General features: G+C 38.5%; 1 protein-coding gene across 1 annotated transcript in view; it reads right to left on the bottom strand.

Moving 5' to 3' along the window:
• Positions 1-18,669, bottom strand: part of Necab1 (N-terminal EF-hand calcium binding protein 1) — a 150,343-nt gene that overhangs the window by 64,552 nt on the left and 67,122 nt on the right. Inside the window, exons 4-5 of the mRNA XM_075966928.1 lie at positions 16,351-16,376; positions 11,719-11,816 (exon numbers count right to left, since the gene is read on the bottom strand). Of these exons, the coding sequence (XP_075823043.1) occupies positions 11,719-11,816; positions 16,351-16,376 (124 nt within the window). The remainder of the gene's footprint in view (positions 1-11,718; positions 11,817-16,350; positions 16,377-18,669) is intronic.

The raw sequence follows: 18,669 nt of genomic DNA, 5'->3' as shown, positions 1-18,669 counted from the left end.
TATAATATGTGCTCATCCATAAATGGCTTTTAAACATAAAGCAAAGAAATACAAACCTACAGTCCACAACCCCAAACAACCTAGACGACAAAGTACCCTAAGAGAGACATACATGGATCAATCTCCATGGGAAGTAAAAAAAGATAGCATCTTCTGAGTAATTGGGAGAGGGAAGAATGGGAGGGGGAAGGCAGGAGAGTAGAAAAAAATACATAGCTCAATAAAAACAAACAACAAATACGTGCCCGTTTCTGCATTCCTGAAATGGGAATATTACCACTTGTGTAGCGTGCCTCACTAAGAGAGAACCAAGAACAACTAAAACTTGTAAGGAAGGTGGGGGAACAGAAGTTACTTCCAAGTGATAGGGTTAAAGAGAGTCAGTAAAAAAAGAAGGGCCTCATTTCCATGAGAAAGTCTCCAGAAACCCACAAAGGCAGTGAAAAGTGTTGAGAGAGGACAGGTTAGGTTACCTGATATGGGAGGTCCTTCTGTATATGCGTTGCTTTTATTGGTAAATGAATAAAGAAGCTGCTTGGGCCTATAACAGGGTAGAATAGAATTAGAAGAGAAAACTAAACTGAATGCTGGGAGAAATAAGGTGGAGTAAGAGAGTCGCCATGTATCTGCCACAGGAGACAGATATGCTTGATGGAAACTTACTGGTAGGTCACAGCCACGTGGTGATACACAGATCAATACATGTACACAGATTGTACATTAAGATGTAAGAGCTAGCTAGAAATATGCATAAACTAATAGGCCAAACGGTGTTGTAATTAGTACAATTTCTTTGTGATTATTTCAGGTCTGGGTGGTTGGGAACAAACAAGCAGCCTCTATCTACAGCGACCCACTGAAGGAAGACAACCAATCCAAACATGGCTCTAGACCCATGGTTGCCCAGTGGAAAAGATGGAGTAGGAACCGTATCCAAAGCTGCAGACGATGGAGAGAAAACAATGAACAGTGGAGAGGATCTCTCTGTGGGATTGCAGGGCAGTGGCTGCATGCTATGCTTAGAAAGAATCTGTTGTTATAAACTGTGCTCTAGAGGGGACCAGAAATGTGGAAGGATCTTGCGTTACAGAGTCTGACCTTTCCCTGCTGCAGTCCCAGGATAAGGCAGAAGTCAAGGAGACAGTTGAAAGCACCTGTGGTAGGAAGCTAGGCTGAGGCAACAAGGGGAATTCTTTCTTGAATTCAGACCTCAACAACTGAGACAAACTCTGGGTTTGATAGGCCTGAATTTGCTGTCAGTGGAGTGATAGGCTCCTGGGCCAACTGTCCCTCACTACTGCAGTCTGAAACCTTTGCAGCTCCAGTGGAGAACTGGACACTCACCGCTGCATCCCTCCGCTAGGAAGACCAACAGTTAGCAGACACAGAAGTAAAAACTAATCCTTTCACCTGTATAGTTTGTGGTGCTTGTTTTTTCCTACTTCCAATGCACCTGGAAGACACTTCCCAGTTAGAATACCAGCCACTCAATGGGGGTACAATCTGGAGTTATAGGAAGGTGGAGAAATCATAGGCTTCAAACTAAGTGAAGACAGCAAGGCCCTTGGTTTGCACAGGAGGTAATCACTGAAGTGGAGAGAGCTCAGGCAGGCAGTGGAGAGGTGTCCAATCTGGGCTCAATATCAGCATAAACCACAGGAAAAGATAAGCCACCGCCATCAGGCTGTCCTGCCCCCATCTGACCTGACAATCTCTTTCTCTGTTTCCAGCCCCATCCGCCACCCAGGCTTCCATTCTTGTTCTTTCTTTTGCTGCATTAAAGTAGCATTTTAACCTTATTATAATTTAACCACAGAAACTTTTGCTTTAATATTTCACCCCTCCTTATATATACATCTAATTTTTCTTATGCCTTTCCAACTATTGTGTAATCTTTCTTCTCTTCTATTTTTTTCATCCCATGTGTTTTCAGTTTATAAATTTTTGGTCATGTTTTTCATAGTATTGACTTTATTTGTGATTATTCATTTAACAGATGCTCTTGTTTTTATGTTTTATTCATTTTACATATATCTAATTTTATTTTTGACATTTCTTAGTACTGGAAGGTTCTAGAGAATTTTCTATCCAACAAACTCAGAATCCCCTGGAAGATTTTTAAACCATGCCATATTCTTGACCGTAGAGGAAGATTAATGTTCTACAAAAGCATTAAAACACTTGTTGTATCTTCTCAGATCACCCTGCACAAAAATCAATTCAAAATAGGTCAATGACTTTAATATAAGACCTGAGACCTTGAAACTGGAAAAATACTTCAAGACATATGTATAACCACAGTCTTTTTGGAAAGGACTGCAGTAGCTTAGGAAACAACATGAGAATTGACAAATAGGATCCTGTGACATTAGAATCTTCTGTACCACAAAAGAAACATTCGTTATAGCAAAGAAATAATCTTAAAGAATGGAAAATAATCCTTCTAACTAACTGTATATCAGACATATTACTATGTAAACTACATAAAGAATCTCAATAGTCAGTAAATGTCCAATCAAAGAATAAGGAACTACCTAGGCATCTTTTAAAAGAAGATTTGCAAATGGCCAATGAATATTTAAAAAGATATTATTATCCTTAGCCATCAGGAAAATGTAAATTAAAATGGCTTTGAGATCCTGTCTTATCCAGTTTGGAAGGCCTTACATCAAGACATTGAATGATAAGAATGCCAACAAATGTTGGCGAGGATGTGGGGGAAGAGGAACCATTTATTCATTGCTGGTGGCAATGTAAACTTGTACAGTCACCATAGAAATCCTTGTGGAGGTTTCTAAGAAACCTAAAGATAGAAATACCATATGACCAAGTCTATACCACTCTTGGTATACAAGTAAAGGTACTCTAAGTCCATATTACTTGTGGATCTCCTTTAATTATGTTACATTCTGGCACCCAAAGGAAAACAGTCATAGATTAAAGGAGTAAGATAATAGAACAAATATTAAAAAGTAATAGAGTGAAAAAATAAGTCACATAAAGATGGAATATACATGCAGCGTCTAGATTATATATACTATTGTGTTTTCTTTGAATTTTTTCACTGTGAATGAGTTATCTGCTGAAAAACACTTGATTCTGGGGGCTGCTAGGCAAAAACCAACATATTTTAAGGATATGTTGCTTTGAAAAAGAAGATCTGCTTTTGTTTCCACAGAAGATGAGAACCTGTGGATTCCTTCCAGGTTAATGTGATCTAATGGAACTTGACCTTGCAAACAGTCTCTGTGAACCCTAAAAATCTTTGCCCAATAAACAGCAGGACACAATTTAGAGAAACAATACAAAAATTCCTAAAATGACTGTTTATAAATGTTTATTTTCATTTAAACGGGGTTGATTTTAAGTGGTTGATGGTCACAGTCAATCTCTTTCTAAATAAGGGGAGAAATATGATATAGAAATGAATATTTTACATTGGTATGGATCTTGGTCTATTGATACAAATTTAAGGTCAATTTTGTTTTATGTATATTTCTATTCTTGTTTAAGGTATTATGTTTATACAGTTTATTTAGAAATGTAATGTAAAATTAAAATTAAAGATTAACAGATAAGTATTTATAATAGTCAAACTTATAGTCCTATTAGCTATTCTAGATATACAGAGATATATTTCAGTTAGAGAGATACTCTTCAATACTTCAAAGACCTACAAAATATGGCATTTAAAGAATTTTAAAAACTTAGATTTTTCTTGACAGTGAGACATGTCTGCTGCTGTCAGCACCAATTACTTCAGAAAGGTTGATGGGTACTAAAGAATCTCGTTATGCAATTTGCCTTCAATTTACAAGGCTAGCCATTTGGGCAAGAAACTGCTTTTGCCTGTACTGCTTGATGGTATACTGTATGAATTGGACATGCAGGACCCACAGAAAAATGGCTGCTAAATTTGCTTAAAGAAGATGAGACAGTCCTTCAGGGTTCCTGCTTCATCAAAGAGTCTGCCAGACATTCTGCAGGACAAAGAAGAAAGTGACTGACAAACTGCCAATATAGTTGAAATAGTCTTTCAAATTTCCTGCTTCATGAAAAAGTCTGCCAGCTACTATGGGCCTGTAGGCTGAAGAAGGATAATCCAACATTACAGAAGAACTTAGGGTGACTGTCAGGGCAGCAAGTTGTCTTTATCAATTCTAGGGTTTTGGAAGTTTCTTACAATGTATTTCCTGTTTTCTTAGGTAATATTATATCCTTCTGGGGTCTTTGATGAAGTTAAAGACAGATAGTTACAGTTTTCCATGGTTATAATAAAAGATAGATATAAAATTTAAGACTCAAAAAGATAAAATAGATGATACTTTAATTTTGCCAGACACAGATAGACTAAATATTGTAACTGTGATTTGTAGTTGTATATCATTTGTATTTTAATAAATAAAGCTTGCCTGAAGATCAGAGAGTAAAACAGCCCCACTGGTCACAGACCAGGCAGTGGTGACACACACCTTTAATCCCAGGAGTCACACTAGTTTGTCATAGAAACTGGGTGGGAGTGGTGTACAACTTTAAACACAGCCCTAGAAAGGAATATTAGGTGGGAGGAGATAGTTCTCAAGTACAGTCTCATTCTGGGATTTCTGTAGGCAGGATCACCATTTCAGACAAAGGTAGAGTTAAGAGCCAGTGGCTGGCAGTTTTGCTTTTCTGGCCTTCAAGTTGAACCCCAATATCTGTTTCTGTGTTTTTACTAATTGTGTTATAGTAATTCTTGTTTGATCCATGTTTTGTTGTATGTAATTATGCAATGTTAAAGTTAAAGCCTTCCTTTTTATTTAGACAGAAAATGGGAGATGATGTGAGATTTCCTTCTGTATGGTATGATTTTTTTATTACCCCTGGTTAATAAAGAAGCTGCTTTGACCTATGGCAGGGCAGAATATAGGTAGGCAGGAAAACTAAACTGAATGCAAGGAGAAAGAAGAAACTATGTAGCCACCAAAGAAGAAAGATACCAGAACATTACCCTTAAGTCACAGCCTCATGTCAATATATAGATTAATAGAAAGATTAATAGAAATGGGATAATTTAATATATAAGAGCTAGCTAGAAATACACCTAAGCCATTGGCCAAACAGTGTTGTAATTAATATAGTTTCTGTGTGATTATTCAGGTCTGGGTGGCAGGGAAACAAACGTGCAGTCTCCATTTACTTGTGGTGAGGATGGAGATCATCAAGACCAGGACAGGAATGATGAGGAAGGCACGGATGAATGAATGAAAGATAGAGCATAATACAATACATATATAAAAATCATTACTTTTATGCTAACAAAATATTAATTATAAAGAAGAGAAAACAAATTAATGCACATTAAAGAATACTAAAAACTCCTAATACTTATGTAAATGATAACTGGTATAGACCACTATTCCTAAACTCCGTTTTTTCTAGACTTTATTCCTTATCTTAGTTTCTAAGTATATTAAAGTGTGTGCAGGTACAACTGCTTGTTTGTGTACTGCCTCTGTAAAGATGCCTGTGGAGACCAGAAGAGGTTGCTGGGACCCCTGGTACTAGAGTGACAGGCATTTGTGAGCTGCCTCACTTGGGTGCTGTGAGCTGAACCTGGGTCCTCGGCAGGAGTTGTGAGTGCTCTTAGCCTTGGAGTCATCTCTCCAGCACCCTCATTGCCCTTTTCTCGCAGGTTCTCAAGCACTGTGCTGGCAACAAAGAAGAGCATGTGGCCTTCATCTGGTAACTTGGTGTAGGAAGTCACAGCAGCCACCAGGAGTAAGGTGGGCTTTGGCAATGGCAAGAAAGCCCCGGTGCCAGGGTTGTCAAAGGAGAAGCAATCCAAGTCCTGAGTCAGCCTAGCCTTTACAGTGAGGTCTGCTCTCGATCCCTTCAGCCAACACCTTGCTGATGATCCTTGCATGAATTAATACCCACATCACCTCATGAATAATATCAGTAAACCCAATGCTCTTCTCACCTTTACATCACCTTAAAAGTCACATTCACTGGTTGCTCCCATGGGTTCTGTCCCTCTTTGCCCAGGCAGAGGCAGTGGGGTCTTCTGCCTCGGACAGCTTAGTTTCTGAGTCAGCAGTATGTGGAGCTTTTTGCAAGGGCCTTCAAGGAGAGGACTGTGCTCTGCTTTAATTCAGTGATCTCTCGGAGCCTAGTGTTTCCCTTTGCCAAGTACTGGGCAGAAGTCTGCATAGAAGGTTCTAAAGCTAGGACCTGGGTCAGAGCTTCTCTCCTGCTGGTCTATGTCTGTGGTCTCAAGACCCTCCATGTTAACAGTGGCCTCCTCATTACACACACACACACACACACACGCACACCCCATGTCTGTGCTGTCCATAGCCTCACTATACAAACTAGCGTTTCCCATGTGTGTGCTATCTGTGGCCCCAGCACTACACACATTTCCCAGGCCTGTGCTATCTGTATCCCCTCAATGCACGCATTTCCCAAGTCTGTGCTGTCTGTATCCCCTCAATACACACATTTCCCAGGCCTGTGCCTGGCCTCCTCAATACACACACCTACTTAGAAGTGCCATGGAACAAACTGAATAGCAGATAAGCTGTTTGGAAACTATTTTATCAAAAGTGGATTTCCATCTTATTTTAGAGAACATGTAAAAGATAATTATGAAACAAGAAGGATGAAATGCCTGTCTTCTGTAAGCCTAAACGGGCGCTTCAGTATCTGACACATCACTTTACTGCTCACACTTTGAGTGAAAGAGGGATATTTTTCTTTCATGAGAAATCCTAGCACCACTGTAGTAATTATCATATATTCCTCATACTGAAAAAAGAATCATGAATATTTATTAACTTTGTATTAATAATAAAACTTAGAAACTACTGTATTATTAAAATAGTGCAAGAAATACAGGCCTCAGAAGCTTAGATGCTAAGTACTAGGAAAATGGAGATACTGAGATACAGAAAGTTTGAGACGAAGGGGTCTAGAGTTGCCAGAGAAAAAGGCAGCAGTGACCCCAAAGGCAGGTAGAACTAAGAATGACAGCTGTCCCACAGCTCTAGAAAATGACCATTTTTCATAAACACTGAAGATGTACCTAAGATGTTCTTGCTTAAAGGTATATTCTAGATTAAATACTCTAGAAGCATATTTTAAATTTGGGAATTCCCATAGAAACATTCAATATGATAACTGCCACATTCCAAATATCACTTCAAAACCACTATTCTTCATTTTAGTTTATGATAATCTACTAAGCTTTAATAATCAGCAAGCAGGAATATCACATATTTGCATAACAACAGCTAATAAGCTTTGGCTGCATAAGAATTCTACATTTTCATTTTAGAGTTACACTCATACTACAAATTGATGTTATAAGGTAGCTTATCACTTTCTCTATCAAAAGAAAAAAAATGAATTGACCAAGTTTGTCAAGATTGGATGAGGGTTCTAGTTTTCCCTACCTTGACACCTATCAATGATCGTGTAGGGTTTTACCTTATTTCTTCTGTCCCAGATAAGGAAGCACAGGGGAAGAAGAGAAAAGGGGCACTATCCACACTACACTGTAACTGTCCAGAGTCATTTCCTGGGGTCTGAGTTAAACAGGTAGAATCCACTTTATCTCGCTCTGATATGGGAAACAGATATGCTGCCAGTCAAGATATCACACATAGCCTGAATGTCAGCCCTGCCGACTGAGAAGTACTTTCCATCTGGATAAAAATACACCAAGTTTCTCAAAGAGAAATGCTGGCTGCCTGTCAGTAGGCTTCTTCCTGCCGGCGGCACACAGAGGATAACAGGTCACCAGCGGCTTAAAAGGTGTCGGGACCCTGAATTTCATCTGTCTTTAAGCTGCCATAATAAGATATAGCTTCTAAATTTATTTTCTACTGTTTCATTTTTTCTTTTATAAAAAAATGCTTTCATAGATTAAGCTGTATTACATAAATCAAACACATTCTAAGAGTCAATGCCAAGAAAAAAATGCAACTTAATAAAAATAAAAGGTTGGCCATGGTTTAAATGTCACAAAGTTTCATTGTATTGGCACAGGGGAAAAACAGGATTCTAGTGTATATTTGTATGAACATACAAAGATTATGTATCTGGTTTACCTTCCTAGTCAACGAAACTTGAAAGCTTCTAGAATTTAGAAGATTTTTTTTCTCAAAGGAATTAAATTTTTTTCATTTTTAGTGTACAAATGCTCATTTAACCAAAACATTTATTTAATACAGCAATAAAATTTAAATAATAAGGATCTGTTCAGGGCTTAAGGTAAGTGTGACAGGTAAAATAAGTAAATAAAATAAATGCATTGCTTTTATTTCCTACAGAAACATTCTGTCATCACATAGTTTCTGCTAACTACTTCACTGAGTTAGTCAATAGCAACAAACAAGTAATTTTGTAACAGTTGAGACTTTGTAGACAGAGCAGCAGGACAAGCTCTGTGTGAGGCCATTAAAGATAAGACCTAAAGAATGAAGAGGAGAGCCATGTTGTGCTAGCTGATTTTCTCTTTGCTGTTTCCACCTACATAACATGGAGCAACGTAAGAAGGGATGGATCTGTCTTGGCTCACAGTTTGAAGTGACATAGTCTGCCATGCAGGAAAAGGCACAGTGGTGCTTGATGTCATGGTGACAGAAGTGGGCTGAGGGACCCTTGGCTCTTGGCAGAACAGACATAAAGAGCAGGTAGGAAGAGGAACAGCGCTATAAAACCTCAGGGTGTTCACCTGGTGACCAACATCTCCAGGGAGGCTTTACCTCCTAAAAGTTCAACAACTTCCCAAAGCAGGGAAGCCAGCTGTGAATCACATGCTAAAACACATAACTCTGTAGGGTACATTTCACATCAAAATCAACTCACCAAGCAGATTTTTTAAAGTAATTATTTATTGATTATGTATACAATATTCTGTGTGTATGTCTGCAGGCCAGAAGATGGCACCAGACCTCATTACAGATGGTTGTGAGCCACCATGTGGTTGCCAGGAATTGAACTCAGTACCTTTGGAAGAGCAGGCAATGCTCTTAACCACTGAGCCATCTCTCCAGCCCACCAAGCAGATTTTTATTTGTTTAATGGTAATACTGGGAATTGAACTTGAATACTAAGGAAGTACTCTAGAGATATACTCTAACTATTGCCTTTTTATTCTTTCTTGTTTTAGTTTTCATGAGACAGAGTCTTGCTATGTTGCTCAAGCTGGCATAGTGTGTACCCCAGGCAAGCATCAATCTTGCCAACTGCTTGTTACTACCTTTCAAGTAGCCCACACTATGGGTTCAACATAGCTTTTTAAATGACCACTTCTGGAGAGAAATGACCGAGAGCTAAAGTTGGTTGCAGCTCTCAGTCTCTCAAGGAAGGCAAGTTAAAATGCTTTAGGTTCCACCTCTGTCCTCTTTGTGTCTTGGCCTTCTGTACCATTTGTTATAGGTAAAAACATCATTGGGTGATACTTAAAATTTCTACTTTGCTTTGCATTTGGGGAGACTTTCTAAACTTTTTCTAAAAAAATCTCCTAATATTATTTCTGCTCTCTTAATTCACTTTCTTGCTTTGGGTTGTCTGTTATTTCTTCATAAGTGTAGAATTGTCTACTCTTTTTATAAGGAGGTTAAAGATAATATTTTTGAAATTTCATTTTTATGTTTAATTTCCATGTTAACTCTTTTCTGTCTCCAAGTGCTCTTCTTTTCTTTCCCTCCTATGTGTATCTCTGCCCTCTAGATAAGAAGCCTAGTGATTCTACTTGACAGATTGCACATTTAGTATCTAGTAGGTTAGGGACATGTTGACCAGTATTAGAGAAGAGTCTTTAGTTTTGTCATTGTGTACTGTCGGGATTTTCAAAAGAAGAGTCTCCCTATCTGCCCTTGAGGGTATATTGCCAAAATTCCCCGAGTTTAGTGAGAAGAAAACTGGATGCCTTTCACTTACCATGCAAATGTTTACTTAATCCCTCACTTACGTCTAATACTGCCTCAGACCAGAGATAGCATCTGAACCTTGAAATAGCTACAGTTTTCAGTCTCTGTAGACAAGAAGTCATTGCTGCGCAGAGGCTGTGATCTGAGAACCAAGTGCTTCTTACATGAATTCCCTACAGCTGGCTGCCTCGGTCCTGCCATGAATCACCCTCCCCGCTGTGGTGGCAACTACTGCAGCAGATCCTTTAGTCTCTCTTTACCTATGTAAACCTAAGGCTCTCTTTCCCAGTGGGTCAAGTAGAGCAGTGTCTGTCCTGCCAGCACCTTGTCCTCATGTCCATCTACTGCGCTGTTTCCAAATTGTGTTGCTGTAAACGTGGCCATTTTAAAAGATCTCATTTCAGTGTTGTTCATATGACATCAGGATTCGCTATAGATTTGTTGGTATAGATTTGTTGTGGATTTGTTGTCTTTACCCAGGAATTCCATATGTGCTTCATAAACATTTTACCTGTCAAGCATCTTAAATGTTAAGGTGCCACTTGATTCACTGAATGAGAAATTTAATTCTAGCCTCTGAACTTCTACATAGCAATCAACATTGAACCACCCTCCACACCTTCAAATACTCTTTCTAACTTGTGGGTACTGTGTGCTCCTACTCAGTCCCCCATCCTGGATCATTCTCTTCCTAACACCATCAGGAGCTGTAATGTCTGACTGAACATTCTCACCTCATTTTAGTTATTCCCTTCTGTCTCGATGACATCGCTCAGGTTCTTTATTGCAACCCAAGCTCTAGATGGCATTTATGTTCAATTGTTCAGTGTTCAATTGTATCCTTCTAGACACTACTAAAGCAGTTTAGAGTCAATAAAAGCTTATGTTCTTACATCCTCACACCTGGTCCTCTTTCAACATTTTGTCTAGGTAAAGTCACTACCCAGGTATCCAAGCCAAAGATTCGATTTATCCTGAATACACCCTCATTTTATCCCCTGGATTCACACTTCTCCAAATTCCACAATCACTGTGCCAAACCCAAGTGCACTTCATTTTTTTTTCCCTCCAAAGTTCTTACCAATTGGTTCTCCTCATACCATTATCTCTCACCAGAACTGGTTAACTAGCCTCCTTATCCATCTTCCTAATTCTATTCTTACCTCAACCTCAGCCTAGTTTTCTCACATGCTCTTCCTGAAGGATTGCCTATCTCTACTTGAAATACTGTTTACTTGTATTTCGTGTGTCGGCTTATGTTCTTAGCTTTGGTGGCAATCACAAAAGATGCAGCCCTTCCCTAATTCGGCTTCATCTCATGTTGTGTGAATCCCTCCTGTTCCCGAACCTTAGTCTTACTATTCATTTCTATGTCCTCGAGTGCCCTGGGTCCTTCCTGATACAGAATTTCTGTAGTGCTGTTTCCTTTCCTTTGTCTAATGACTATTATCTTAATTGCTATATGTTCAGGTGTTACGTCCTTCAGTGAGAATTAAGTATTCCACCTTGGAGTCCTCTGTTACATAACAACGCATTTGTTTACATATCTTGTACTTCCACCATATTAAGAATTGCTGGAATAGCTAGGGTATCTTTGTATTCTCAGTACAAAATAGTCTCTGGTTCCTAATGGATGCTTGCAATTGTCCTGTGAGCTAATAATACAGTCAATATAAAAAAAATCATCACTGATAAAAAGCAATCTGTATTTTCAATTTACACTGAGAAATGCATATGATTTAAAAATATTTTTCAAGGAAGATATTGTTCTGGAGAGCAATCACTGACATGTCCTTACTTTCTTGGTTTTGCCCATTGCCTTCAGGATGGAGAGATTCAGGTCTTCAAGTGCGGCCAGTACATTCTCGTATTCTCCCAGGTGCTGAGAAAAATATTCTGTAAAGTAAAAGCATTAAAATCAATTTATGTTGGAGTCTAGATAATCATAAGACAAAAGTCTCAGTTGATAATCTACTTTATAAGTTCAGCAAGCAAAATGTTGGCTATAAATGAAAAACAGAAATCTTTCAGACGAGATTACAGTAGCAGCATACTAATTTCATTAGAAAGGTAAAACAGAAGAAGAAAAATAGCCTAGCTGGTCATAATTATCCACAAAAGTGTTCTTTCTCACATTAAAAAAAAAACCCTCAGGGAAACATGAATCTGGGCGTGATGACAAGGTTGATTCAGTAAAACGCTATTCTCAATAGTATATTATTAAAGATCACAATAGGACAGCAATTTGAGAAAAAATGTAAAAATGTTATTGCTCCTTCTAGGAAAAGTTTCTGAAGGACAGCTTTCCCTAAACGCTTGGTTCCGCCAACCACAGGGAGGTCTGCTGTGGCTCTACTCATGGATACGCTTCTGCCAGGAGGGGCTTTTGATAATTTCAGCGGAGCAATGTTTATCATATTGTTCCATTGCTAGGAATAAGTAATGCCTCAAAAACCATGATTAAACTGAAAACATGGAACAGAAAATAATTTCAAATCAGTTGAGATGTAATACAGATACGAACTACTATTTATTACTTTATTTCTGTAATGTATCATATTTAAAAATTACAGTAAAATGCTATAAACTCACATGCAGACTTAATTCTTTGCTATATTGTAATGTGTTTGATAAAAACTGATTTGTTAATCTATTTAATTCTATAGATAGAACATTTGCTGACATTGGTATTAACAAAAGTGGAGCTGGAGATGTTAATGAGTTGGCTAGTACACTTGTTCAAAATGCACAAAGCCCTGGGTTTCATTCACAGTACCACATAAGCCCTGTGTCGTGGTGCACGTCTGTAATCCCAGCACTCAGAGTTGGAAACAGTAGGATTAGAGAGTCAAGGTCATCTCCAGGTACTTAGGAAGTCCAAGTCATGCCTGGAATACTTGTGACTTTGTTCAAAAATACTGGACAGTTGACTGATATCATACCCAATGTATAAGTTTTTCTGAGAATAAAAAACAATGAACTATAATCATTCTTGATTCTTGCCAAAAGGCAGCCTATACATACAAAGATAAACAAATAAAATATTTTTCCTAAAATCAAAATACTCATTGATTCCCCTGTCTCTAACACTATAGAAATCCTTTTAGGGAAGGATCAGTGAAATAAGAAAGGAGGAAATGCTATTTTAAGTCTTGGTTATGCATTTTCCTCTTACACATTTGTTCATCTCAGCTCCCCACGTAGTTAGAGAGAGAGCAACCACTCTGTTGTTGACCAATTCTGAGAATGAAGGGAACTATAACGCCGTCCCTGAAGAACAGCTTGAGCTAAGTGAGATGGTGAAGTTCAGGGTCCTGCAACCATTGGTGAGAGAGGAGGCTGGGCAAGCCAAAAACATCCCTCCGGTAGTGTTCCGCCTTCCATTCTGAAGTTTAGGTTAGTGTACTTGACTGTGTCAGAGTCTGCTAGAGCCTCACTGGTTTTGCTTCTCAGTGGACCGGCAGCTGGAACTTGTTACAACACACCATCTCAGGCCCATGGGACTGTCAATTCACAAATATATTTTAAATAGGACACAAGATGATTTACGGGTACATTTGAGTTTGGGAAGCATCAATTTAGGGAACTTGCTACAAGTTCAGATTATTATTAAAGCCTCATCTGCTAAAACAAAATCTTGGGGTTATGGTTCAGTGTCGTGGTATTTCAGTTGTATTTAAGTAAATAAAGACTGCCTGAAGATCAGAGAGTAAAACAGTCCCACTGCTTAGCATTACAGACTGGGTTATGGAAACACACCTTTAATCCCAGTAGCCACAATGACACGCACCATGCTTCCAGGAAGCACGGTGTCTTCCTGTGCATATTTACAATACCTTCACTAATACAATGCCAACAAGGGGCTGGTTTCTCTCTTCCCCACTGCACAGAATTAGTAGTGTTGGACTTGGTATTTTATTCTGCAAGTCAATCTTCCAAATTGAACTTTCAGGTCTGGCTTACGAACACCAAGTCAGAACAAAAGAACCCCCAGCCAGGTAGGAAATAATCCCAGGAAGTGTTCTCATAAATCTAAATGACTTCCTCAGCATGTAAACAAGACAGAAAAAAAAAACCCCTAAGTGAAAGACAGAGCTTTATCCCCTGTAGTCTGAACAACATAGTCAGATAGAAATTTCTGCTGAAGATTTTTCTAAGGGGGTTGATAAGTGTGGGCGATCAGCCCAGAAAAACTTTAACAGGAAAAATACACCATGAAGAACCTTACATAATCAAAATTTCCTTGTCCATTGTGGCGGTTCTACCCACACTCTCCAATCCTGCTTCAGTTTATATCCTCAGACGATAAAACATCATTAGTTAAAATATTATTTATATGTTACTCTCATTAGTTAGATTGCAAAGGTATTTTAAAGTAATATTTTAATAAATTTTGAGTTTAGGTCCATAATTAAATTAATTGATGAATTAAGCAAAGGTTTAATGAAGCTAAGATCTAGATGCTTAGAATCTGCAATTGGTTTCTAGGAGAAAGTGCACGAAACCTCTGTTCTATGTCAATCAAACCCCACCCCCCCAACACCCACAGGGAACTTGTATGAGATGTGATTCCTCATAATTCTCTTGCTGGCACTGAAACCCTGGCTCTCATTAAAATTCAACTTAAATATTTATTTTAAATTCAAAAGGTAATGTGAAATGAAGCTGCAATCTAGAAATAAAGTGCGTATTCTACAGCAGAGAAAAGGATTCTAAGAAGATTGGGAATATAATCACTGGATTTCAAAAATAGGAAGAAATTCTGTTGAATTAAAATCCAATCAGTTTTCTTGCTGAAACTATGGGGGACGGGGAAGCGTTCAAATCCTCCAGCATATACAGAGTAGATGATTAATCATGTTTCATTATTATAGAGAAAGGCAAACAAAATTCCATGTGGGTGATTGAGTGGAGAATCACAGTTATGTTTTAACATGTAGTAGCTTTAGGAGAAGACAGATTTGCGAGATACTCCTTAAGGACAGACAGACAACAGAGCAGACAGACAATAGCCACTAAATGTTTTCACTCGTAAAGATATTAATAATTTCATTTTTCAATGAGCTCTTCTTATGCAGACAAGTTGGTTGAGTATAAAAGGAATTTTGTGAACAATTGGAGAGAATCGTAGGTTGGCCTGCCGTACCTAGACGTCTAAGAGAAACAGGTCTCCAGTGTCTCACTCCTTCCCTTTCTCATCCCTCTCTGACGGGGTTGTGTACCCATGAGAATGGACCACAACATGGATGACCTTCATGGGCTTTGCTGCTCGTCACATGTCCTGGTGTCATGGTCTTGTGAACGCTTTTGTCTGTTCAGCACAGCAATTCTCATGTGTAGCTGAAGCTACCATGACTGTGTAGGGTTTCCCCATATCTCCCGAAACCTAGCTCCCTGTGCTATGAGAATGCCTGGCTTCTGCACCACATATTGTTTCTTCAGCTGGATTCTTGTCCCTGAACTGGGAGGGAAATTGTGCAGGTGTTATGCAGGAAGCCAACGGCCACTGAAATATCTGAAAGCTCTGGCCAGTGATTATCATTTGTTTGGTTCAGTTGCTGCCTTGAAACTGCACTGTGATACATTATCCTGGTGAAGCCTCTCAGTGATGATCTGTCAGATTTCTGAACGGTTACCAATCTTTAATGACAGAAAATGTCCATTTGGATGATTGTGGTGAGTGCTAAAATTGTAAAATGTCTAGAGTATCTAGGAAATATCTGTGATTTCAATGAGAAGTTTCCAAAACCTTTCTTCTAGCTACTTAAATGTTTCAGGCTGCCTAGACAGTAAAACCATTCTTGAGCAAAAGCATTATTTGACACATTTATCTTAAAATATAAAACATTCCCACATGTAGAGACATATATATCTGTTTCAAGTCTGGTCATTTCTGTTCCATTTTCGTAACAAAGAATAATTTTCAGATTCTTTACTTTTCCCATTTTTAATCTATGACCTCAGTTCCCAGTCACAAAGACAACAGAAATAAATGAAGAAGCAGGTAGACTATGCATTTGAAAATACTTCTCTCTCCCCACTTGTATATTCTTAATAAAGGCATTTAAGTTTCTAGAATAGCTGCAGAGATATGGACCTAAGCTACTTTTATATGTCAAGGGCACAGCATTGGAGAGGCTGTGTGGTGACTAGGAGGCAAACAGAGGCTGCAGCTGGCACACACAGAATTTGTTTCCCTGAAACTGCTGTACAGCCCAGTTCTCTTGTCTCGAGCAAACGAACCAGGCCCAAGTGTTTAAGTAACATGCACACCGGGGACAAATTCCAAGACAAGAAAACCCCAGACCACTCTGCCCAATGGTTTGCTTTCCTTCCAGGCTTTTAACCCCAATGTGTGATAAGTTTATCACCTTACAGCCTCTTTCTGAATGAAAGTTACAGCAGTTTGGTTGGTCTTGAAGATACTCACCACACAGTTCTTCTGTGTCAAGATTGCTGAAAGAGAGAAAGAAAGATGTTATTTCCTTGGTAATGTTCTGTTTGTTTATTTGTTTATCTTTTATTCTTCCAGGGCTGAGGACTGGTAAATTTAAAATACTGGGATAAAATGTTAATAAATATAATACAGTACTGTCAAAGGAATAATGCCAAGGACCCTGCGGTACAGAAATTGAAAAGATACTTCAGTATTAGTCAATTAACCTCACACGTTATGCAAATGTTCTTCCACGGTTACATCCGTAGCCCTTCATTTAAGTTTCTAAACATTTAAATACAGTTACTCTCCAATCCACATAATTGTTTAATAAATGTGTGTGGTTAGGATAGTTCTTCAGCCATTCTACATTGTTGAGTGCTTGCACATCAGCAACCATTATTGCATCAGAGTCCGTCGTGAACAAATAATTCCATATTGGTGTTTTTCCTTTCAACTGTCTAGAAAAATAACACACAGTAGCAAAGGGCATGAGCTCTGGGGCCGGAATGCTGAGTCCAAATCTTAACTCCACCATTTACTGTCTCTGTGATCTTAGATACTTCGCCTCACTGGGTCTTAGCGGCTCTGTCTCAGTACTGTTTCAGTGTTAAGTGAGTGGCTGGGCACAGAGACCTTTGGGTCACTAGTGCAATGTAGTCATCTAATAAAGCATCATGACTGCTGACCTAGCAGAACTAGAGCTGACATACCTGTGAGACAAATGTGATTTGATGCTTATTTCAAGTGATCTCCAAGATGTTATTGTTACATGGCTCAAAATTCAGAGGTAAGCAATAGAAAATCATTACAATTGTGAAGATAAATTCAAAATACTGGGGTGAAATGCTAATAAGTATATGTTTTTTTTTTTCCAGAAGAATAATGCCATGGCATGGGCCCAGAAGGGTATGGTATAGGAATAAAAATAGACTTCAGTACTAGTCAACAAATCATTATAACTAATCACATTATGACGGAAAGAAGAAGCATAAAATATTAGCAAAGGTAAATAAGCATTTAACAATAATTTCAATTATAATTTCTACTTTTCAAAATTAAGATACAAGGACTAGAAACATACCTCCTAAAGATCTAAAGTATATGAGGATCTGCAAGGAACATGAGTTTGAAAAATCTTAGAATATGCACTTGTCACATGCCAGAGTTCAATGACACCTTTCTAGACGAGTCTTCCTTTAGTCACAGGAGAGACACTGCTGTAGCCTTCTATCACCAGCCCTGTCATTCTCTGTTATGCAATCAAACTCAAAATGTCATTATATAACACTGGATATTCTTTCTGGTATCTGAATATTTTGATACTTCGATGCATGGTTTTGTCACTAGACAGAATATGTAAGGTCTGTTGTATTGGTTTTGGTGTGTGTTCCTCAGTATTCATCTGTTTATTCCACATACATGTATTGCTACATATCATACATGATTCTAAAAGCCATTGATACCTGAGGCTGCAATAGATATCAAAACGAATATACTAGATTTCTAGTCTCTTGGAGCTTAGTTCAAAAGTAGACTCAGAGGTCAGACATGGTGGCACATACCTTTAACTCCAACACTCAAAAGGCACAGGCAGGCAGATCTCTGTGCATTCAAGGTCAGCCTGGTCTACATAGAGAGTTCTAGGACAGTCAGAGCTACACAGTGATACCTTGTCTCAAACATACAGAAAAAGACTCGTATAGCCAATAAATGAGAATAAACCAGTTGATGTAGGAGAACTGGTGAGCTTTTCTGAGGTGTCAAAGAGTGTATCTCAGGGTAATACAGCTAAGCTAAAGTCCAAAGGTTAAATACAAATAGAAAAAGTAAATGAACAATGGATATTCTATTAAAAATAATTTTTGCAATAAAAATTAAAAGTGTGACTAGGAATTCCTTCAATTTCAGGGAACAAGGCTATTCCTTTGATTGGAATGTGCATCATCCAACACGGCAGGAAGTTCCTCCTTGCTCTCTTGTCAGTTTGGAATCACAGAACAATCTGAAGGTAAGTAGCTTGACTCAATTAGATTGACAGTGGTGGGAGGAAAGCGAGGCACAGAGCCTCATTTCCAGGCTACTGAAGTAGCCGGGGGCTTGCGGATCTGGGTGGAGCACACAACCCAGTCGGTAGGCAGTCTGCATGGGGTGGGGAAGAGGATAGCCTTGTTTTTACATTTAATACCAACCTTTACTTTGGATATATTTGTTTAACATATAAAAATATTCTATAAATCTACATTTAGTTTATAATCTAGCAGCACAGTATTCTTTAAGATGCATTTCTCCACTCTCCAGTTTTCTGCTTTC

Source organism: Microtus pennsylvanicus, chromosome 3 (genome assembly GCF_037038515.1).
Source record: "Microtus pennsylvanicus isolate mMicPen1 chromosome 3, mMicPen1.hap1, whole genome shotgun sequence".
In the NCBI taxonomy this organism is placed as follows: domain Eukaryota; kingdom Metazoa; phylum Chordata; class Mammalia; order Rodentia; family Cricetidae; genus Microtus; species Microtus pennsylvanicus.
The sequence above is the reverse complement of the archived record's forward strand: the minus strand, read 5'-3'. Positions and strand labels throughout refer to the sequence as shown.